Here is a 25,027-nt window from a genome sequence, read left to right on the forward strand (position 1 = left end):
TTTTTTAAAGGATTTTATTTTTAAATAATGTCTACACACAATGTGGGGCTTGAATTTAACAATCCTGAGATCCAGACTAGTCTGTGTACCAAGCCAACTAGGCACTCCATCATGATGAGTATTTTTTGAAAATCAAAATAAAAATATCCGAGTATATCACAAGATGTAAGGGTAAGTAATATTTTATTAAACTTTCTATATATATATATTTGTATGTGAATACTATGTTGAAGTATAATGGATATTTCTTCCAGTGGATCTAAAAAGTTTAAAAGTCAGAGTTCCATGCTATATTATCATGTACTATACAACCTCATTTCTTTAAAGTATTTTCAGTTCCTGTTACTGCATTATGCAAATAGCTAATTTCAGTAGCATTGGACTAGGTATAGCAATAGATAACTGATAATTTGTTAAAAATACTAGTGAGAAGAGCTAACGTTGAAAAAGATTGACAGTACTTAAGTGTTGACAAGGATGTGGCACAATTGGAACACTGTATATCACTGGTGGAACTGTAAATTAGTTAAGTTAGTACAACTGCTTTGGAAAACTGTTTGCTACTTGGTGGTGTCTTCTTAAGCTGAACATATGCATCTGTGACGCAGCAATTCCAATCGTAAGTTTATATCCAACAGAAGCCACATTCAAGCTACCATAGTCATGCTAGCATTATTAATAGATAAAAACTGGAAAAAAAAACCACACAAATATCTACCAACAAAGGATTGTGGTGGTTTCACAAATGGAATACTATATGGTAATGAAAATGAATTAACCATTGCTGTATGCCATACTATGGATGACTCTTACAAACTTAATATTAAGCTAGAAAGGCCAGACACTCTGATTTTACCAAGTATAGAAACAGGCAAAATAAATCTATGTGTTATAAGTCAAGATAGTGGCTATTTTTGATGGTGGTGGAATAATTAGTGGGAGGAGGGATCAAGAAGGGTTTCTTGGGTGTTGGTCATGTTCTGTTTCTTCATCTGGGTGTGTGTATGTCATTGTATGTGTGTATTTATTTTGTGAAAATTCATTAAGCTGTACACTTAAGCTTTTTGCATTTTTCTATATAAATATTCAAAGTTTTAAAAATTTATAAATTTTTGTTTTGTTTTTAGATTTGATAGCATATGAAATACAACTTAGGGACCATTTTTTTTTTTTAAAAGATTTTTATTTATTTATTCGACAGAGAGAGATCACAAGCAGACAGCGAGGCAGGCAGAGAGAGAGAGAGTGAGAGAGGGAAGCAGGCTCCCCGCTGAGCAGAGAGCCCGATGCGGGACTCGATCCCAGGACCCTGAGATCATGACCTGAGCCGAAGGCAGCGGCTTAACCCACTGAGCCACCCAGGCGCCCCTTAGGGACCATTTTTAAAGTACTTTCTCTTAACAAGGCAAAGTGCTAGCTGTTGGGAATGCAGTGATGAAAATTGGTTGTTTTTTTTTTTTTTTTAAAGATTTTATTTATTTATTTGACAGAGAGAGATTACAAGTGGACAGAGAGGCAAGCAGAGAGAGGGAGTGAAGCAGGCTCCCTGCCAAGCAGAGAGCCCCATGCGGGACTCGATCCCAGGACCCTGAGATCATGACCCGAGCCGAAGGCAGCGGCTCAACCCACTGAGCCACCCAGGCGCCCCTGGGTATCTTATTTTTAAGGATTTGTTCTTTTGGAAGACAGATACACAAGTAACATGATCTTAGAGAGACTGCAGTGAGAATGCAGTGTTTGAAGTCATTCCTAAAATTGCTACAATGCTTTCCTTCTGGTTTTTTGTTTAGTTTAAGCGATCTTAATCATATCCTTTTGTTCTCTTTTCTTTTTGTAGCACCTCACAGATACCTCCCATGGTGTAAGAAATAAGTGCCTGCAGTTACTTGGCAATCTTGGCTCTTTGGAGAAAAGTGTCACAAAAGATGGAGAAGGCCTAGCTGTCAGAGATGTCCAGAAGATTATAGGGGATTACTTCAGTGACCAAGACCCACGTGTCAGAACAGCAGCTATAAAAGCCATGGTAAACATGATCATGGAAACTAAATGGTGACAGTTTTGTTTGTCTGTTTCATTTGTTTATTAAGTTCATGGCTAATGTTGGATGCTTTCTGAACCACCCTAAGATATACCTTATGCAGACTTTGAGGAATGTGATGATGACATTGAGATCACAGAACTCAAAGGTACACACGCCTTGTATAGTAGGAGTGCTTTTCTTCGGGCCTTTCTGGTTGCTTCCACCCATATTTCTGAAACGTGGAGGGTATAACTTAGACCTGTTTCAATACTGAGTCACATGCTTCCTCCAGGTCCCTGGAGGGGGATGGTGCTTTGTAGGGGGAGGTGGTATTAACCATTTCTTCTTCAGCCTTCTTGTCATTATTGAGTATTTTTCTAATATCCCCTTGGGACACTTCATGGGTTAGATTTATTAAGTCTCTGAGTGTTTCTACTAAAAAGTCTTTGACCAGATTTCTTATTTATATAGCAGTGATTTTGGCTAATGGGAACTATGTTAATCTGATGTAATGGGGGAAAATACATGAGATTGTGGAGATTGTGGGAATATTGATCTTTTTTCCCCACATACTTAAACTATATTTTTATTACCTAGTTGCAGCTCCATGAAAGAGGACTGAAATTACACCAAACAATTTATAATCAGGTACCTTAAATGATTACTGTCTGGAAGGGGAGGAGGGATAATGAAACTGGGAGAGTGGCAAACTAGTTGTCAGAATTTGAAAACATAGAACAGCAACTGACAACATTAATTGGGATGAATGTGAAGTTGTATCCAAAACATACATTTTAATAAAAGGATGGAGGATATATAATTGAATAGCACTAATACATGTAAAAAAGACTTTTAGGAGGATCTAGGTAGCTCAGTATGAGTACCAGAGTACACAGAGAGAAGTAAAGTGTTCAGAATACGGAAAGTGGTGGTCTCACTGATCTCTGATTGCGCCAAACATGAAGTCAATTCTGGGCACCATACTTGACATACTAGAGTATTTCTGGAGGAGGATGTCCAAGACCATGGGATAGAAAGGCACAATGAATTTGTAGAATTTGTAGGAGAAGCTGATCGACTGCCTAATGAAAAGGCCTTACAAGGTGATGTTTCTCTTATAGAATAATTGAATAAATCTAGAGACAAGCAATCTAAATCCGTGTCAGAAATGAAATTTTGGGGGCACCTGGGTGGCTCAGTGGGTTAAAGCCTCTGCCTTCGGCTCAGGTCATGATCCCAGGGTCCTGGGATCGAGCCCCGCATCGGGCTCTCTGCTCAGCGGGGAGCCTGCTTCCCCTCCTCTCTCTCTGCCTGCCTCTTTGTCTACTTGTGAGCTCTCTCTCTGTCAAATAAATAAATAAAATCTTAAAAAAAAAAAAAAAGAAATGAAATTTTGCACCAAGAATGGTTTTATCTTCTAGAGGAAGATGGCAATTAGTTAAATCCCTGAGACTGATGTATAAATGAAGTTTATTCTTTTATAAAATGAAATAGAATGAGCTTAGAATGGTTATGTTGGTGTGACCAGTACCTTCTCTCCCTGTAGGAAAACTCTGTGGGAAGCCAAATAATTAAAGGAAACTTAGAGAGTGAGGACTCAGAAGTTAGATGATTTAGATGTTTAATAGCATAAGACCATGTCAATAGACTAGGCAAGCAATGAGAGGTCTTCAAGGAAGTAAGGGTGGAATATTAGGGTGTTTGAGATAGAAGGATGAATTAGGAACCGTAATTAGGTATATATTGGTTTTGATTATGTTAGTGTGAAGGGTTGGTGGGACACCCATGAGGAAAATTCTGGGCTGTAGATAGATAGGAAGGTCTGGAGTTCAGGACAGAGCAGAGCTGGAGGGTGGATAATTGAAGCCATCCCCATCTAGGGGGCATGTGGATACTTAGGGAGAATAAGAAGATTGAAAGAGACCAAGCATGGAAGCCATGGGTGAGGTCTAACATTTAAGAGGTAGACAGAAGAAAGGAGCTGAGAAGCAGCTAGTTGGAGGAGGAGGAAAAATATATTCCAGAAAAGTCAGGAGGGAGTTCTCATAGTCAGCAGGGTCAGATGCTGGTAAGAGGTCTGTAAAACAGAACTGAAAACTACCTATTAGACCTAACAGCAGGGTAGCTGTTAGTGAATATGAAGAGAGCAGTATTAGTAAGAGTGTTGGGGATGGAAGCCAGATTAGGGTCAATTGAAGTGAGGCAATACAACTGTGATCAACTATACTTTAAAGAAATTTGGCTGGGGGCACCTGGCTGGCGTAGTTGGAGGAGAATGTGACTCTTGATCTCAGGGTCGTGAGTTTGAGCCCCACCATGGGTGTAGAAATTACGTAAATAAATAAATAAATAAATAAATAATTTTAAAAAGATTTTATTTATTTATTTATTTGACAGAGAGAGAGAGAGAGAGAGAGAGAGAGATCACAAGTAGGCAGAGAGACAGGCAGAGAGGGGAAGCGGGCTCCCTGTTGAGCAGAGAGCCCGACACGAGACTCAATCCCAGAACCCTGAGATCATGACCTGAGCCGAAGGCAGGGGCTTAACCCACTGAGCCACCCAGGCGCCCTAAATAAATAAACTTTAAAAAATAAACTTGGCTATAATAGGATGGCAGGATGGAAGATGGTAAAAAGGGAGGGCTTTTTTTTTTTTTTTTTTTCAGTGTTCCAAGATTCATTGTTTACACACCACACAAGGAAGGGCTTTTTGTAGTTTATTTTATTTTACTTTATTTAAGATTTTTATCCATTGTATTTTAAAGATAGCTGCTACCTATGTTTATGTGTTGAAGGGAGAGCCAGTGTTTAGGGAGAAATTGATGATAAAAGAGACAAAGGGGAATAAATGGTGAAGTAAGTTTCTTGAGGCAGAAAATCAGATTCATGAGCTGATTCATGCAACAAATATTAATGAGTACCTAATGCTGGTTGTACAACGCTGAGCTTGTTGGATAGGATCCATGCCCTTCACTTTCTCTTGGGTGAGACAGGCGAATAACAAATAAATAAACACAATAATTATAACATGTAAGTAGTACAGTAAATAAATAGGGTGCTATAATAGAGAATCACAAATAGTACCTATTTTGGAGGATGTTAAGGAAGGGCCTGTGTGAGGAGATGATGAAATCCATAGTAAAAGTAGAGGGATTAGGAATTAGGATACTTTTTTCCCAGACATTGAGGAAAAAGTATGGGAAAATACAGGTATAAATGAATTTATAACTGTTATGGAATAGTTGGGAGAATTTGTGCCTGAGAACTTTGATTTTTCTCTAATAAACATGTGGCTTATGGCTGGAAGTGGGATAGGGGCCCAGCGGGGGAGGTTAGGACAAGCTGCCTTGGGTAATGGAAGTGGAAAGCAGGGGTGTAAAAGATTTCAGAGTAGGGCCAATAAAGTTCCAGATCATGAACCACTAATCCCCTAGAGAGTATAGTCTTTGCTAGTGTTCTGCTGCCCTTGTGAGCAATAGAGAAGGTGCTGGGTTTTTAAGAGCAGCTGTAGCGGAAGTCTTAAGGGAGTTGTAAATGTTAAGTGTTAACGGCGCTGTTGGGACTGAAGTAATGGAAGGGTATGGAGCAAGGAGAAGGTGGCTCATTTGGAGAAAAATGGTGGGATTAAAGCAGCGGTTCTCAGCCACAGTGATTTTACTCTTCAGAGGATATTTGGCAGTGTGAAGCTATTTGGGCTTTTGCAGCTGCTGGCGAGAGGAAGAAGGTGCAGTGCTACAACCATCTAATGGGTAGAGGCCAGGGATGCTGCTAAACGTGTTAGCAATGTAGAGGACAGCCCCTCACAGGGAAGAATTTTACAATCCAGAATGTCAGTAGAGCCAAGGTTCAGAAATCCTGGCTAAACAGGTAGGTAGCTTAAGTGGGACTAAAGAGCAAGTGTGATAGATTAATTCATGGAAATGGAAGAGCTGGTGGAGTAACATGTTATGATGAGAGCATGGAACGTAGGAGTTCAAATTCTAGAAATGGAGTAGTTCTGGGTGTTGGTTAGGTCTAGGGTGTTACCATACAGGTGGAGTAGGGATATTCCATTTCAGACCAAAGGAAGGCAGAAAAATCTGGCCTCTTGTGGCAGCTTAGCATTAAAATTCTACATTTATTTAGAATGTTTGAGTTTTCGGATTGTCAGTCAGAAATTCATGCTTTGATTCTACAGGAAGGGAAAAATACCCATATTTGGTGTTTGAGTCTGTAAGAGCAGCACTGTGGGCTCCCAGCAGACTTTGCTAGGATTGATGCTATTCTAAATAGCTTTTGTGCTGTCAGTCTGTGGTTCTGCCTTCAGAGGTGGGGTGGGAGTCAGATCACAGAACACAGCCAGAGCAGCTGACAGAGGCCAAGAATTCTTTGTTGGGCAAAGGTTCAAGAAGTTAAAACTACCCATGAGTATTTTAATTGGCATCCTTATCCAGACACCATGTCTTCATTTTGAAAATAGTTTGAACATCACCTGGGAGGACACAGATCTAACAGACTTGTGGAATTCTTATTTGCAGGCCTGTAAATTGCTGTCTGATGACTATGAACAAGTGCGCAGCGCTGCAGTCCAACTTATCTGGGTTGTCAGTCAGCTCTATCCTGAAAGGTCAGTGTGGGTGTAAGCCAGCTTTTGTTCATTGCTAAGCCATTCTTCTCCCATCATGCAAAAAGCCCTCCTCCAGAAAAGGAATGTTGGTTCGATTTTTAGAAAGCATTGTGGAATAGGGGGGAAGTACAGATCCTGATAAGCAGGATGCTTGGTCCTTCTTTTTCAGCTCTGCTGTGAACTTTCTGTGTACTCTGGGAAAGATACTTCCTTTCTGGGCCCCAGCCTCCTCATCTATAAGTGAAGAGATTGGATTGTCTTTCTCAAGTGTTATCTAACAACCCCCCCCCAAAACACACCCTTTTTTTAGTCTTCAAAATTGTTTGGGGCCCATTTTAGTAAATACAAATGCCTGATAAAGATACTAGGTGAGTTTGAGAATAATGATCCCTTATGCCGTGTTTTCCTCATTAAAAATGTTTTTGTGGGGGGCGCCTGGGTGGCTCAGTCGTTGGGCGTCTGCCTTCAACTCAGGTCATGATCCCGGGGTCCTGGGACCGAGCCCTGCATCGGGGTCCTGGGACCAAGCCCCGCATCGGGCTTCCTGCTCAGCGGGAAGCCTGCTTCTCCCTCTCCCACTCCCCCTGCTTGTGTTTCCTCTCTCCCTGTGTCTCTCTCTGTCAAATAAATAAATAAAATCTTTAAAAAAATGTTTTTGTGGTAATTAAATCATTTTCACAATGATTCTTTGAAGTAGAAAGACAAATATTATTTTATAGAGGAGATCTTTCTATAAGAGAAAGAAGTGATTCTTTTCCTCTGCATTAAACTGCCTTCTAAAATTGGAAAACCAGAATGAGTTAATAACCTATAAATTCCCCCCCCCAAAAAAAAAGAAAAAGAAAAAAAAGAAAAGACTAATTGGAAATTGCCTCTTACAGGATCAGATTTGCAAGTATGTTTTGTATTGTTTTATTCTATGGTTTACCATATTGACAGCAATACAATTATAGCAGAGAATAAACTTAAAGATTTAAAATACTCTGTGATACTTAGTTTTTTGTATCATTGTAACCTTTTAACTTTTGGTGGGTTAAACACTTTTTTTCAAGACACTGAAAATTTGCACTCTCGGATTTGAATTACTCCATTGTCATTTTGTGTGTGTGTGTGTGTGTGTGTGTGTGTGTGTGTGTGTGTGTGCGCATGCCAGTTTTCACTGGTCATTCTCAGTTTATTGAACTTGCAGCTTTAGGCTCATGTTTTGCCTTTTGCGGTTTTTTCTTTTAATTTAGCATTGTCCCAATTCCTTCTTCTAATGAAGAAATTCGCTTAGTTGATGATGCGTTTGGAAAAATTTGTCACATGGTCAGTGATGGCTCCTGGGTGGTTCGAGTTCAGGCTGCAAAGCTATTGGTAAGTTATGCTTTCTTTAATGAACACATTGCCTGTTACACTTGTATAAATATTTTGAGAAACTACAGATAGGGACAGGTATAACACACTTTTAGAAACCTTAGTATTTCTGAAAATAAAAAGAAATGGCTCACTTTCCCATGGAAAAGTAGTCTTTTAGACTAGAAAGGCTTTTAAAGATAAGCCTGTTTAATCTTGTTAGTATAAGAGACAGCCAATGCCTAAAGAAAAAGGAAAATAATAATAAAAATAGTTGCTTTACTAAGCACCTATTATGGCCTAGATAGTTTGTTCTCAGGCCATTTATATTATCTCATTTACTCTTTGTAGTAACCAGCAAGATAACTGCTTTTAAAAGATTTTACTAATTTTTTGACAGAGATCACAAGTAGGCAGAGGGGAAGGGAAGCAGGCTCCCCGCTGAGCAGAGAGCTCTATGTGGGGCTCAATCCCAGGATCCTGGGATCATGACCTGAGCTGAAGGCAGAGGCTTAACCCACTGAGCCACCCAGGCACCCTGATAATTGCTTTTATTGCCATTTTTCAGGTGCGAAAACTAAGGCTCTGAGATGTTAAGTAAATGATTCAACTTATACTGATACAAAGTTGTAGAATGTGTTTCAGATCCTAATCTCCTGACTTTTAGCTTGCTTCTTTCCTCTGTTTTGCCTTTGGTGATTCATGGTACCTTTGTTTAAATTAAAAAAAAAAAAAAAGTTTAACTTTTCAGAGATAAACTGTCTTTAAAAGAAAAAGTATTGGTGTATTACTACTCACCCCTATTTTATAACTGTGTTATCTTGGACATGTCACTTGATCTAGTCTCAGTTTCCTCATCTGTTAAGCTGTTTGTAATATTACCTCATGTTTACCTCATAGGGTTGTCATGATGCCCAGATGTGTTACTAAGTATGGAAATACTTATAAATTATAAAGTACTAGACTTTGTAATTATAGGAGGTGGTTATAGTATGTAAATGTATACACACACACACACACACACACATATGTGTTTATAAAAAGGTATATAAATGTCATAGCAAGAAAATCTAAGATTCTTTTTGGATACTTCCCTTTTGAGGGCCCCCAGCTCTGCTAGTCTTGGTAACATTGTTGGCTAAATACTTTGAATCTAATTGTATGGACACAGATCCAGTGATAGGCCCACTCCCAAGACCAGTATTTATAGGGTAACTGCTAAAACTTGTGTGGAGTATTTTCATGGAATAATAAGAAATTTTGGATGGTTTCAGTATTTGCTGCTTATAGATCATTTTGCTTGTCTATAATAAAATACAGAGTTAAGCAAGCCAGTTGTTACTGACTTTAGTTTTGAATTTACTCCTTTTTTTGAAAGATTTTATTTATTTGTCAGAGATAGAGAGAGTGGTAGGCAGAGGGAGAAGCAGGCTCCCAGCTAAGCAAGTTGCCCCATGCCAGCCTCACTCCTGGGACCCTGGGATAATGACCTGAGCTGAAGGCAGATGTTTAACCAGCTGAGCCACCCAAGTGTCCCTGAATTCACATTTTATTTATTTATTTATTAATGATTTTATGTATTTGTCAGAGAGAGCACAAGCAGGAGAAGCAGCAGGCAGAGAGAGAAGCAGACTCCCCGCCGAGCAAGGAGCCCCATGCGGGAGTCCATCCCAGGACCCTGGGATCATGACCTGAGCCAAAGGCAGACATTCAACCAACTGAGCCACTCAGGCGTCCCTGAATTCACATTTTAAAGCTTTTGGTTGGTGAATATTGAAAAATTCAGAACAATTCAATCATTCATCAAATTCTTTCATTCAACATTTATTGAGCATCTGTAGTGTCCTGTATGTGTATTTGTGAGGGGATGTTTTAGAGGGATAATTCAGTGATACATCTTTATCTGAGTTGGCAGTTTAGAAGAGTAATTCTTAAGGCAGGATCCTTCACAATTTTCATTTTTGTACCCCACAGGATCTGAAATTTATCTATGTAAAGCTATATGAATAATGAATTACAATGGTGAGTTGAAAGGGTTTCCACTTAGATGACTTTAACTTGAGTCAGGTGCTTTCTGTTTTAAATTCAATGATTTGATCCAAATAGCTCCAAATTATATAAGTAATTAGGTTTGTATTTCAAAAATAATTAACAATTTAATCTTATTGATAACAATCATTGTTACTATTTTTTTTTTTTTTTTTTTTTTTAGATTTTATTTACTTGACAGAGATCACAAGTAGGCAGAGGCAGACAGAGAGGAAGGGAAGCAGGCTCCCCACCAAGCAGAGAGCCCAATGCAGGGCTCGATACCAGGACGCTGGGATCATGACCTGAGCCAAAAACAGCTTTAACCCACTGAGCCACCCAGGCGCCCCTCATTGTTACTATTGATAGATTCCCTAGCCTGCCAAGCTAGGCACTTTTAGTTATATGCACATATTTAGACATATATACCCTCATAAACACTCAGTTTTTGCAAATAATTTTGATTTTTTTTAAACTCTTGGAGGTAGGTGTTCCATTATTCATTTTATAAGTAACAAAATAAGGTTTAGGAAAGTGATGTAACTTATCAGAGGCTACATAGATAGTAAATGACCCTTCATGGTCTAAAACCCATGTGGATTCTCTTCCTAGTGATGGTCCAGTTACACATTGAGAACTGTGGTTGTACTGTTAATGCCCTGATTTACTAGTTCCACTGTGTAAACAGAGGTAAACTCCCCCACTCCAACCCTTGAGTAGACAAAACTGTCATCAGATAAATTGCATATAGTTTTCAGAACACATGTTCATCAAGTCAACAAACACTGAGCATAGTCTCTGTCTTCAAAAGTGTTGGTAGTCTAGTAAGTTGACATAAGCAATCAGTTAATTACATTTCCTGCTACTCCAAGGAAAGGGCACCTAACATAGTGAAAGAAAGCTTCGTGGAGAAGGTGATTTCTAAACTGAGTTTGGAAGGGTAAATATAAGTTAACTAGGTAAATAAGTTGGGAAGGAGAAATATAAGCAGAGATACAGAAGGAGTACAATTATCATGCATGCTAATTTACTAAACTACAATATCATATAATATAAGCAGTTAATACTTGTTGGTTTGGGGGTGGATAATGTTAAACGTGGGGGATGTGCAACAAGATAAAACTCGAGAGGAAAGCAGAAGCCGGGTTCTTCAAGAACTTAAATGGAATGATAAGTCTTTAAATTTAAGTCCATCTTGTACAAAAAATTAATAGTCTCTATTCTCCTTGGCTTCTAGCAGGATGAAAAATTTCAGATGTAGCTTGTTTCAGAAAATTCAAAACCATGCGAAAGGTGGGTTTTCAGTTATCCATAACTTTCCTGCTGAGGCAAAGAAAGTTGATTGCCAGGTATGCAGCTCCATGGGACAATTTAGAATACAGCTTTACTGTGAAATTGATCATGGTAATTGGTATTCTATCTAGAATATAGTCCTTAGTTCAGTGATTTCTTCTTAAGATGTTTAATTTCTCTTTTCAATAAGGGTTAAACCTTTTTTTATAAGACTGTAGAAGTGTTTGACCTTAAAAATGATAATATTTTCAGATAGATTGTAGGTTGTTATGTCCATAGCCATAAGAGCTAGTCTTTCCCAGCACACATGCAGATGTCTTAGTGGCAGTTTTATATCTCACATGGTAGCTCTTTTTTGAGGGGTGGGTAGGGTTTACTTTTCTTTGTCACCTAACTGGGTAGAAGCTAGAGGCTAGTGCATAGACTTAAGTTATTGTTGAGCAGCTATGACTGAGCAGTTTTGTTCTGAAAGCAGGTTCAACACACTTGTTTATTAAATATTATATCATGGGGGCGCCTGGGTGGCTCAGTGGGTTGGGCCGCTGCCTTCGGCTCAGGTCATGATCTCAGGGTCCTGGGATCGAGTCCCGCATCGGGCTCTCTGCTCAGCAGGGAGCCTGCTTCCCCCTCTCTCTCTCTCTCTGCCTGCCTCTCCGTCTACTTGTGATCTCTCTCTCTGTCAAATAAATAAATAAATAAAATCTTTAAAAAAAAATATTATATCATGGTTTTCTTGGTGTTACAAATACAGGTTGTTAAGTAGTAGTAATAGTACAGTTGGAGAGATCTTACTGGAATGTATTTGTTTTGGTTAAAGTAGACAATGGGGCACCTGAGTGGCTTAGTGGGTTAAGCCTCTGCCTTTGGCTCAGGTCATGATCTCAGGGTCCTGGGATCGAGTCCCTCATCAGGCTCTGTGCTCAGCAGGGAGCCTGCTTCCCCCTCTCTCTCTGCCTGCCTCTCTGCCTACTTGTGATCTCTCTCTCTGTCAAATAAATAAAATCTTTAAAAAAAAAAAAAGTAGACAAGAATGTAGATGTTTTTCTGATTTGTGGGTTGTACTTCATGATGATCATCTTTTTGGTCCACATCTGCTCCTCTAGCACTTTCACGAATGTGGCATCATTTATCCAGTTGAAAACCCAGAGGCATTTGGGAATTCTTTCTGTGTCCCATATCCGGTGAATCATCAATTCTTACCAGTTCGACCTTCTTGTCAGCTCTGGAATTGCTCCCTTCTCTGTTTCTACTGGGTTTGTACTAGTTTAGGTCTCAACATTTTTCAAGCGGATTTTTATGTTATAGGGCTCTTGGTAATTAATGGACTAAAATGGAAAGCTTTACATATTCTCAGGTAATACAGGAGATTTGTTGCAAATAATGATATGTAATTTTTTGAGGCTAGAATTTGGATAATACCCTTTCTTTGCTACTGTGTTGGGAGACAGCTCAGCTAAAGGCACTGGAGAGGGCCGTTGAGACTAGGGATTTTGAGTAGTTCACTGTGATGTCATTAAAACTTCATTCTTGGGGCACCTGGCTGGCTCAGCCAATAGAGCACATGGCTATTGATCTCAGGGTTGTGAGTTCAAGCCCCATGCTGGGCGTAGAGCTTACTTAAAAAACAATACAAAACAGAAACTTAATTCTTTATTAAGAAAAAAGTGCCCCCTAAAAAGCCAACTGTTTTTTTTTTTTAAACATATAATGTATTATTAGCCCCAGGGGTACAGGTCTGTGAATCTCCAGGTTTACATACTTCTTAGCACATACCTTCCCCAATGTCCACAACCCAACCACCCTCTCCCTACCCCACCCCGCCCCGCTCCCCGGCAACCCTCAGTTTGTTTTGTGAGATTAAGAGTCTCTTATGGTTTGTCTCCCTCCCGATCCCACTTGTTTCATTTATTCTTTTCCTACCCCCCCAAACCCCCCAGATTGCCTCTCAACTTCCTCATATCAGGGAGATCATATGATAATTGTCTTTCTCTGATTGACTTATTTTGTAAAAAGCCAACTGTTAATGCTGGTGGTGAAATTAAAGAGAAAGTTGAGGAGGTCTTGAAAATTTAGAGTTCTTATTCATAAATTTGATGTTTGAATTAAAAACATGAATGTTAGGGGCGCCTGGGTGGCTCAGTGGGTTAAAGCCTCTGCCTTCAACTCAGGTCATGATCCCAGGGTCCTGGGATCGAGCCCCACATCGGGCTCTCTGGGCGGCGGGGAGCCTGCTTCCCCTTCTCTCTCTCTCTGCCTGCCTCTCTGCCTACTTGTGATCTCTGTCTGTCAAATAAATAAATAAAATCTTAAAAAAAAAACATGAATGTTAGATTTGATATTGATCAGATCTATTTAACAAAGAAGGCAATCAGTGGTACCATGTAGAAATAAGAAAAAGTAGATTTGAAACTACTTAAGTGAAAATAGTACAACAGTTGCTCTCCTGGAGATGTAGAAAAGGTATTAACTTGGGTAAGGATATTCCCATAGAACATGTAAGTTTCTATGGGAAAAGTGATTGGAGAAGTTTGATCCTCTATAAGAATTTCCATATTTACTAACTTAGGAATTAGAGAAAGGTGTCAGTATATTCTTGAAGAATATCTAAGACCTGCTCTAATAGCCTGCCAACCTGTGTCTCTGATTCATTTTGATTTCCTTCTGGTCCATTAGCCACATAGCTGCTAAGATGATGTTTATGAGGTGTAAATCTATGTTTTTCCCTTGTTTGAAATGAGCAAGTTACCAAATCTCTCAGCTTCAATTTCTCATCTAAGAAATGAGGATAATTTGGAGTGCCAGGCTGGCTCACTTGGTAGTGAATGTGACTCTTGATCTCAGTGTTGTGTTTGAGCCCCACGTAGGCAGAGAGATTATCTAAAAAAAAGGAAAATAAAATCAGGATAATTTACATTCTTCAGGGGATTATTAGAAATAAATTTTTAGGGGCACCTGGGTGGTTCAGTGGGTTGATCCTCTGCCTTCGGTTCAGGTCATGATCTCAGGGTCCTGGGATCGAGCCCTGCATCGGGCTCTCTGCTCAACAGGGAGCCTGCTTCTCCCTCTCTCTCTCTGCCTGCCTCTCTGCCTACTTGTGATCTCTGTCTGTCAAATAAACAAATAATATCTTTAAAAAAAAAGTTTAAGGGGCGCCTGGGTGACTCAGTGGGTTAAGCCTCTGCCTTTGGCTCGGGTCATGATCCCAGGGTCCTAGGATTGAGCCCCGCATCGGACTCTCTGCTCTGCGGAGAGCCTGCTTCCTCCTCTCTCTCTGCCTGCCTCTCTGCCTACTTGTGATCTCTCTGTCAAATAAATAAATAAAATCTTAAAAAAAAAAAGTTTAAAAAAAAGAAATAAATTTTTAAAGTATGAGTAAAATACTTTGTACACAATTGAGCTCATTATTGAGAAAAGATTATCTGGTTATTCAGAATTATAGCAAACTCCTTCCATAACAAACATGACAAAGGGTCATAACAAAGGCCCTTTATGATCTGATCCCTAACTATCCTGCTTCATTTTTGGCTCCTCTGTCCTGCGTCCCATTCATAGAGCCACTTGATGTTTCCTGCATGACATTCTCTCTTTATGCATTTGCACTTGAGATTACCAGTTCCCCTGCCTCCTCTTTACACTGCTTGTTTTCTGAGTTTCCCATAGGAACCTTTCTATGCGTATTGTAACATTTTATACCATCATACGGTTATCTATTTACTTGTCAGTTTTTCTCACTAGTCTGAGGTCATTGAGTGTGGAATTGATGTCTTTCTTTTGTATTGCTATTCCTGGTAACTGTAGGCATATAACTGAGTGGTAGCTAAATAAATATCTGTTTAATTGAATGAGTGACTGAATGAACAAATGAATGGAAAAACTAGAATGAAAAGGAATGCAGAGACTGTGGAGAGTAGCAGTTGAGGCAAAGGATTCGGGAAACTGGGTTTATAGCCTACCTCTGTAAATTATACTTCTTATGACTTCAAATGAGTCACTTAATCTTTTTATGCCTTTTTTTTTCAACTTTCTTTTTTTTTCCCCCAATATATAAAATGGGACTAATAGTAGTATTTACTTCATAGGAGAACTAAATTAATATATGTATAAACAGTGTATGACATAGTAAGCTCTATTTAGCTGCTAGCTGCTGCTGCTGATGTTTTTATTATTTTTTTGATGATTCAGAACCTGTAAGCATCTTTACTGTCGAGAAATGTTATCTTTATGCATTTAACTTGGCTGCAAACTTTGAATTTTAAGATAATATTCAGACCTTAAATGTTGTTTAATTTGCTCTTGATTCTTTGTTTTTACAGGGCTCAATGGAACAAGTCAGTTCTCATTTCTTGGAGCAGACACTGGACAAGAAGCTCATGTCTGATCTTAGGGTAACTTGAATTCTTTGTTATTCAGACTGGGTTTCTGTAACTAATATCAGCTATCTGCAAGCTGTGTTGATTTAATTTTGCAGCCTAGATATTTATCAAGTAAATGTTGGGTGACTGGACTATACTTTAGCATAAAATCTTAGTAACTTGAACCAAATTACAAGTAATTTCATTAAATTTTAAATTATTTTAATGTAATACTTTGCACAGGTTGTATTTTACAAAGAAGAGGTAAGATTAACTTCCTCTTTGTTAGAAACTACAAAGATGTGGTCTTGTATTGTGAGACTGTATGACTGACAGGTCAGGACTCCTTTTCTGCAGCAGTTTCCCTGAAAGAGTGAGTAAATTCTTTCTCTGAACAGTAACAAAGCATGGAATGCCTTTCAGCCTTGACCATGTTCTCTGATGTAATTGTCAGGACTAAATATGAGTTAATATTGTCATTATCTTAATCTTTAAATTATAAACATGATAATAAAGAGATCAGAATCTTTGACAAATAGAAGGAAAGCAAACAATTTACCCATATTCCCACTACTCTAGGACTCCTGTCATTTTGGTGTATTTCTCTCCAGCTCTTATGCATATTTAAACACTGAATCATTGTATTCAGATAATTTAATAGTCTACTTTTATGTTTATCACTACATCATATGCTTTTTTTCATATAGTCAACGTTATACTTAGCATTTTTACTGATTATGTAATATATTAAGTAGATGCGACATAATTTTTTAGCCCTATCTTATGCATTTAGATTCTCCCATTTTTCTACCATTATAAAGGAATATCATCTTCATGCATATTAGATCTTTTCTTCTTTTAAGTCATTCCATAAGATAAATTTCTAGGAGTGGTTGAGGAGTTTCTGTCTATGCTTAATGAAACATTGCCATATGGATTTCCTGAAGGGTATTGCCTTCATTTGAGGTTGGTGATTAAGTGTTCTTTGTGTATGCTGGAGTAGAAATGTAAAAAAACAGCATGCTTGGGGCGCCTGGGTGGCTCAGTGGTTAAAAACAGCATGCTCTTGGTAAATGGGGAAGGATGGATTATGCAGGGGTTTCTAAGATACATCACAAGGTACAAACTTTACTACTGGGTCTGGCCCACATCTTTGTAGGCTTGGGTACTATATTTCATCATGCCTTTGAGATACTCAGCCATAAGGATGTGGACTCACACCAGGAAGGTTCATAAGAGGCTGATATATAAAGCAGAATGGCAGTTTATTCATGATGAGCTCCATATCGTCGATTGGACTGGATATTTACTTTAGCTGACCAGTATATTCCCTCTTTGGCATTCTAGGCAGAAAGTGAATTTACCAGAAGGTTGCATGGTGAGTGCAGTGTTGCTCATATAGAACACAGTGTTTCCAGATTCAAACTCACTTCTGTTGGGACTAAAAAAAAATTCTTTTCTAGGGCCAGTTTATTATCAACCCAGGATGGTGCTAGAGGGACACTGCTATTATTTACCCCTCTGGTTCTCTCTTTCCTGTGTTCTGTACACAGTGACAAATATAACCACTTACCCGATCAGCACATTCTTTTGCTGTCTTTAATAAGATTACATCCGCTGTGACAGACCTGTGAACCTTTGGTCTTTCTTGACATTCAGGTTGCATTTCTTTGTTCTGATTGATTGAGTACTTTTTTTTTTTTTTTAATGTGGCTGTCAGAGAGCAGTCATATTTACTACTTTTCCATGTTCTCAGAATACATCTTACCATTCCCTCATGAGCTTCCTGCTAGTGCTAATTGTCATTGTCCTATACAGAGAAAACGCACTGCACATGAACGTGCCAAGGAGCTTTACAGCTCAGGAGAGTTTTCCACTGGGAGAAAGTGGGGAGATGATGCTCCCAAGGAAGAAATAGATACAGGAGCTGTGAACTTGATTGAGTCAGGAGCTTGTGGAGCCTTTGTTCATGGATTGGAAGATGAGATGTATGGTAAGTATGACTGCATCATAACTGTACCGTTCACTGAGTGCCTGCCATGGATCAGGCATTGCACTGGTTAGTGTACATGTAGGGTCTTATTTAGTCTTCACAGTCACTCCATGAAGTACCTACTGTTACTTAATTTTAAAAGCAGAAGTGACGGGGTACCTGGGTGGCTCAATGGGTTAAAGCCTCTGCCTTCGGTTCATGGTCCTGGAGCCCTGGGTTAAATGCTACTGGGATCAAGCCCCACATCAGGCTCTCTGCTTAGCAGGGAGCCTGCTTCCTCCTGTCTCTCTGCCTGCCTCTCTGACTACTTGTGATCTTTGTCTGTCAAATAAATAAATAAAATCTTTTTAAAAAATTAAAAAATTAAAAAAAATAAAATAAAAACAGAAGTGAGGCCCATGTGGTATAATACAGTGCTTAAGAGCAGGACTTTGGGTTCAGTCAATCTAGGTTTCCAGTATTTCTATAAAACAAGGTTAATAATTAGTGTTTCTGAATTGTGAGAATTAAACGAGATTATATGTGCACAAAATACTTGGCATAATACACGACCCATTTGGGGCACCTGGGTGGCTCAGTGGGTTAAGCCTCTGCCTTTGGCTCAGGTCATGATCTCAGGGCCCTGGGATCAAGCCCCGCATCGGGCTCTCTGCTCAGCAGGGAGCCTGCTTCCTCCTCTCTCTCTGCCTGCCTCTCTGCCCACTTGTGATCTCTGTCTGTCAAATAAATAAATAAAATCTTTAAAAGAAATACATGACCCATTTATAATAAGCACTTAATAATTGGTAATAAAAATTGATATTACTGATATTGATAACAATAACTTATTATCGATCATCCAGCTAGTAAGAGACAGAAGCAAGATTTAAACCAGGTATGTCTGACCTCAAAGCCTTTATTATTTTGACTAATGCAGATTTTCTTTCACCTTCATTTAAAAAAAAAAAAAGATTTTATTTATTTATTTTAGAGAGAAAGTGTGCAAGAGTGGGGAGGGATAGAGAGGGAGGGATGGGGGAGGGAAGAGAATCTCAAGCAGACTGCACTGAGCATGGAGTCCAATGCAGGGCTTAGTCTCAAAGCCCTGAGATGAAATCAAGAGTCTGATGCTCAACCGACTGAGCCACCCAGGTGCCTCTCACCTTCATTTTTGAAAGATATTTTCACTGGAAATCGAACTCCAGTTTAATAAGGTGGGTGTGTGTGTGTGTGTGTGTGTGTGTGTGTGTGTGTGTGTCCCACCCTGCCATGTTATAAAGATGTTCCATAATTTTCCTGTTTGCACTCTTTCTGTTGAGAAGTCTGCTGCCATTTTTTATATTTGTTCTTTACATGATGTGTCTTTCTCTAGTTGCTTTTTTAAAATTTAAATTCAAGTTAGTTAATTATATATTATTAGAATATATTATTAATATATTAAGTATATTAATATATTATATACTAATTAATAATTAATCTAATAATACTATATATTAAGTATATTAATATATTATTAGTTTCATTTTAGTGATTCATGAGTCCTATTACACCCAGTGCTCATTACATCAAGTGCCTTCCTTAATGCTCATCACCCAGTTACCCCATCCCTCCTCCCACCTCCCCTCCAGCAATCCTCATTTCCCTATAGTCAAGAGTTTCTTATGGTTTGCCTTCCTCTCTGTTTTCATCTTATTTTTCCTTCCTTTCCCCTGTGTTCATCAGTTTTGTTTCTTAAAGTCCACATATGAGTGAAATCATTTGGTATTTGTCTTTCTCTGACTGAGTTATTTTGCTTAGCATAATACTCTCTAGTTCCATCCATGTTGTTGCTAACGGCAGTGGTCCATTCTTTTTGATGGCTGACTAATATTCCATTGTATGCATATACTGCATCTTCTTTATCCATCTCTAGTTGCTTTTAGGATTTTTCTCTTTGTCATCGGTTTTAAGCAGTTTAATTGTGATGTGTCTTGGTGACATTTCTTCATGTTTCTTATGCTTGAAGTTTGTTGCTTCTTAGATTTGTGGGTTTATAGTTTTCATCACATTGGAAAATCTTTGGCCGTTATTTCTTCATATATTTTGTGGTCTCATGTTTCTTTGGTGACTCCAGACACACATATATTAGACTACTGAGGTTGTCCTGGAACTCACTGATGCTCCATCCCCCCTACTTTTTTAAGAGAAGTAGTGGGGGGAGGGACAAAGGAAGAGAGAATCTTAAGCAGGCTCCATGCCCAGTGTAGAGCCCAATATGAGGCTTGATTCCACAACCCTGAGATTGTGACCTGAGTAGAAGAGTCAGATGCTTAACCGACTAAGCCATCCAGCTGCTCCTCCATCCTGACTTATTTTCTTTTTTCTTGTTCCTTTTGGATAATATTTATTGCTGTGTCTCGGGAGTTCATTAATCTTTTCTTCAGCCATGTGTATTCTGATTTTAATCTCATCCAGTGTATTTTTCGTCTCCGACCTTGTAGTTTTCATTCATACAAATTCAATTAGAATTTGGGTTTGTTTAGTATCTCTCATGTATCTGCTTAATCTCCTTGATCTTTCCTTTAACTTTGTCAGCAGAGAATGCATTTACAATAACTATCCTAATGTTTTTGTCTATTAAATCTTTGTGTGATTTCTGTGTTGGTTTTGATTGATTGATTTTTCTCCTTATTGTGTATATTTTCCTACTTCTGTGCATAGCTAGCAATTTTCGATTGGATGCCAGCCATTGTGAATTTTACTTTGTTGGGTAATGAACATTGTTATAGTCCTATATTCTTGAGCTTAGTTCTGGGATGCATTTATTTCAGGTCTTATTTTTAAGCTTTGTTAAGAGGAACTGAAGCAGCACTTAGTCTAGGGCTCATTTTACTCCCAACTCAAACAAACTCTTCTGAAGAAGCAGTTGTAGACTATTTATGAGTTTTGGAGATTGTTCCCTCTAGCCCTGCTTAGTGGTTCTTTCTCAGACCTCAATTTCTTAACAGATCAGGATTCAGCTGATGACTTGAGGAGGACCCTCTGCAGATCTCCAAAGTGCTTCCTGTGTAGTACCCTCCGCTTTGGTACTTTGCCTTATGAACTCTGTCCACATTGGCCTTTCCAGACTCCTAGCTCTATCTTCTCAATGCAGGGAGACCTGGAACCTGGAAAAAGCTTCCCAGATAATAAACTTGTATAATTCTGGAGCTTACCTAATTTATTTCCTCCCTCTCAGGGATTAGTACCCTTTATTGTCTGATGTCCAGTGTGTTGAATACTGTTGTTTCTGTTTTTTATTTCTGTTTTTAGTTGTGTTAGATAGATAAATCTTGTAGAAAGAAGTTCTGCAAAGCTCTTGTAATTTCCGTTATATCTATCTGTCTCACATAAAGAATGTCATTGTTTTGAGGTTATTGACTACAGCCATCTCATTTTCAGTAATTGTAACAGATCAGGAGAGATAATGTTGATTGTTCAAATTTTGTAGTAAATTTATATCAGAGGATTTAGAACTCAGGTCTTTAAAATGCCTGTAAAAAATTACCTCAGAGTTGGGGCACCTGGGTGGCTCAGTAGGTTAAGCCTCTGCCTTCGGCTCAGGTCATGGTCCCAGGGTCCTGGGATCGAGCCCCGCATCGGGCTCTCTGCTCCGCAGGAAGCCTGCTTCCCCCTCTCTCTCTGCCTACTGGTGATTTCTCATTCTCTGTTAAGTAAATAAATCTTTAAAAAAAAAAATTACCTCAGAGTAGAACTTCTTAGAAGGGCAAGAATTACTTTTGAAAGATCATTTTCTTTTACAAGATATAAGAATTGGGTTTCCTTCTCTAGTTAGGTATAAGGTTTTCAGTGTATGGGTGTCTTCCCCACTTCCTTAAAGTTCTCTTTATGCCACTTTGCTTTCATGAAAAAAACCTACATTAGTACCTGTTTTTGTTAACCAAAAGAAATCCAAAAAGGAGTTTCGTTTTTATGAAAAAAAGTCATTACCATACCCATATAAGTCTTTTCTAAAAGTGAGGTGACACAAAGTGAACTTTTGGAAAGTGGGGGATACTCTGCTTTACATCATTTACACTCTGCTTTACATTGTTTCACCTAAATGAAAGGTTTCATTGTTTCACTCTTTTTCTGGATAATGGGGGAAACTTGTATAGAGAAATTAGTTAAAGCAGCCTCTCCTTTTTTGTTTTCTGTGAACTGGATATATGAATTACACTTTAAATGGTATTTCATAATAAAGAAGTCATTATTAATACCCATTATATCCTAAGACAAGTCACTGGAGCCTATTTTATTTAGTTTCTGCTAGCATTTTTACTTTATTTAATTTTACAAATTGAATTTCATCACTATTAATATTTATGTTATTTAGTTCTACATAAGTTTGTCACTAAGGGTTGTTTTTTTTTTTTTTTTTAAGATTTATTTATTTATTTATTTAGAGAGAATGAGTGGGGGAGGGAGAGTGGGAAGGAGAGAATCTCAAGCAGACACTGCACTGAGCACGGAGCCCAACGTGGGGCTCAATCTCATGACCCTGCGATCATGTTCTGAGTGGAAACCGAGAGTCAGACACTTAACTGTCACTAAGGTTTAACTTAACTTTGGGACTTAACTTTGGAAAGCAAATATATCATAACCAGTATCAGTTATGCTGGCTTTCTAATTTTATCATATTTCTAAAATTCTGGGTGAATTAGGGACATGCTGCTGGGAATGAAACAGTGCCTTATTTCATTAGCTGTGGACTCTAGTATTATACATTCTTTTAGTCCTCTAGAAGGGAGGCCTTCTTCCTTTCTTTTGGCTTAGCAACTCCCTTAGGTATTGTTTTAGAGGTCACTTGATCCAGACGTTGCCTCTGATCCAACTTAGTGGGCTACATAATGCTTTTGCATTTTCTTATACTCCCTGTGCTTTTTACTGTACTGCTCATCAATTACTTTGTAATCCAATTAACTATTCTTGTCTGTAGGCGCTGGGAGGCCCTCTTTTTCTTGTTCACCCTTGTGTCTTCAGTACTAAGCACAAAGCCAGGATTTGAATGCATATGTTAAGGCACCAGAGGATTTTTTTTTCCTTCCCTTTAGCATAGTTGATACCTTTTCCTCTGCCCTGGACCCTTAAAGAGACTGTAATACATTTTCAACATTCCGAAGAGTCCAGTAGAAATTGCTGATTTTCCAGACTACACATACAAAGAGCAACACAAAAGTTTCTTTGTTTCTGCTTAGAATTGCATCCCCTCAGGTCCACACTGATTATCTGCTGATGATCAGGAGTGTCTCTGTGATTCACTTTGTGGACTTGCAAGAGTTACACATGATTTAGTGTGGTGTAATGGGTAAAGCCCTAGGCAGAGGACCCAGCATTTAACACATTTCGGCCCATTTCTGGCTTTCTTTGTAATTATTAGCAATCTCATGTTTAAATTACCTTATTATGAAGTGTAGCAAATCTTTCAGTTCTGATGAAGGGAAGAATTCATTGCTACCAAGAAAAATCCGAGTCATCTTGCTTTAATGTAGTAACTCTGCTTTTAAAGTGTCTATAAAACCTTTCTTACACACACACAAAAAATTCTATTTGTGAGTTTTAACCACAACTTGAGGGATTCTATTCTTTCTTTTTTAAAACTGTACGTTTTGTTGCAGAACCATGTGGGAACCTTTGGAGCAGAACAAGCATGTATGGAAATCTTGTGAGCATAGTCTGTAGCTTACTTACCTCTTATCTTCGTATCAAGGCTCTTAGCTTTTTCCTAAGGCTCTTAGCAAGGCTGTTAGCTCTGAGCATGTAGTATGCATTCAGGAAGTATTACTAGTGAATGAATGAAGGGCTTCCTGGAATCAGTGGCTTTACTGTTACGTGTTCGGGCCATACAGGGAGGTAGAAGACATGCCTCTGTTTTCATGGTGCTTGTAAGATCCATACCTGTGCTGTAGCTAAGATCTCCTGAGCTTTTAACATACCCCAGCCTCTAACTACTCTGTAAGGAAATGAGTATTATCTCTGTTTAAGGTGAAAAAATTGAGGTGCTAGGAAGTTAAGTTACTTATTCAAGATCACCCTTCAAGTTAGTGGAGGAATTACTCTTCAAAATTTACTGTAAGACCTTTATCGTTCCAAAGCATGTATCCTTAACCACTACATGATGCTAGTCTAGAATCAGCAGACCTGGGTACTAGTCTTATCTCTGCTCTCACTCATTTTAAGGCAAGTTAATTCACTTTGCTGAATCTTATCTCTAAGATGAGAACATGATATCTAGTCTGTTTTAATCTTAATTATTTAAAATTTGCTTTTTGAAAAAAGTACTGAGTGGAGAACGGTGGTTGTTGTACTGAGGTAAACAAGAACTTAGTTTTCAAGGTGCGGTTACTGAAGACAGACATGTGACTTGATCATGTCTGTATGTCAGGATCTAAACCTCAGTCCCCGTGACACCAAAGTCCTTGTTCTGAGTTAAGTGTGAAGGTGGTAGCTGAGTCTGTGGGCATGGAGGAGATCTCTCAGAGAGAGTTTGTTAATGGAGAGGAGTAGAGAGTTAAAGATAAACCAGAAAGAGAAGGAATCCTTAGATTTGTCCCATGGCTCATAACCTAATGCACAGCTTTATTTGTCCCCTTTTGTCTAGAGGTCCGCATTGCTGCCGTGGAGGCTCTCTGCATGCTGGCCCAGTCTTCACCCTCTTTTGCGGAGAAGTGCCTTGATTTCCTGGTTGACATGTTTAATGATGAAATCGAGGAAGTACGTCTGCAGTCCATACACACCATGAGAAAAATCTCCAACAATATCACTCTCCGAGAGGATCAGCTTGACACTGTCCTGGCTGTGTTAGAGGTGAGTCTTCACAGTTTGTTACTCATTTCTTCATTGGTACCTATGGAGAGCCACTTTATCTGTAAACCGGGCACTATGGGGCGCCTGGGTGCTGTAGTCTGTTGGACGTACTACTCTTGGTTCCGGCTTAGTTTGTGATCTCAGGGTTGTGGGCTCGAGCCCCATGTCAGGCTCCACACTCAGCACTGAGTCTGCTTGAGACTCTCTCTCTCTCTCTCTCTCTCTCTGCCCCTACCTCCCCCGCCCCCATGCATGCTCTCTCTTTCTCTCTCTCTCTCAAATAAATAAGCAGTCTTTAAACCAGGCATTGTTCTGGGTACTGGTGATGCAGTAGTTTATGAGCAGTGCAGTTCGGCCTTCTCATCACACAACTCCAAGGTAGAGGAGACTTGCTGTTAAACAGGAAACTCAAAGAAAGCTTAGCATTGCTGTCATCAGGAAAAGACAGGGTTCCCTGCGGTAAGGTTGTGAGATGGGGAAGGAAGAAGGAATACTGTAGTGGACACTTGGAGGAGGAGTGAGATTGGTAAGGCCCTTTCTTAGGAAGAAATGGCACTGATGGTAGGGTGGAAGGGCACCAGAGGGAGCAGTGTCTAT

The 25,027-nt window shown here is 39.0% G+C and overlaps 1 protein-coding gene across 1 annotated transcript in view; it reads left to right on the plus strand.

The window, feature by feature from the left end:
* LOC111154473 (integrator complex subunit 4) overlaps nucleotides 1-25,027 on the plus strand; it is a 112,934-nt gene that overhangs the window by 46,352 nt on the left and 41,555 nt on the right. The window contains exons 5-11 of the mRNA XM_022514084.1: nucleotides 1,838-2,023; nucleotides 2,618-2,668; nucleotides 6,537-6,625; nucleotides 7,861-7,981; nucleotides 15,595-15,666; nucleotides 17,452-17,626; nucleotides 24,225-24,430. Coding sequence (XP_022369792.1) covers nucleotides 1,838-2,023; nucleotides 2,618-2,668; nucleotides 6,537-6,625; nucleotides 7,861-7,981; nucleotides 15,595-15,666; nucleotides 17,452-17,626; nucleotides 24,225-24,430 — 900 coding nt within the window. The remainder of the gene's footprint in view (nucleotides 1-1,837; nucleotides 2,024-2,617; nucleotides 2,669-6,536; nucleotides 6,626-7,860; nucleotides 7,982-15,594; nucleotides 15,667-17,451; nucleotides 17,627-24,224; nucleotides 24,431-25,027) is intronic.

Source organism: Enhydra lutris, unplaced genomic scaffold (genome assembly GCF_002288905.1).
Source record: "Enhydra lutris kenyoni isolate GAN:26980312 unplaced genomic scaffold, ASM228890v2 scaffoldscaffold37, whole genome shotgun sequence".
NCBI lineage: Eukaryota > Metazoa > Chordata > Mammalia > Carnivora > Mustelidae > Enhydra > Enhydra lutris.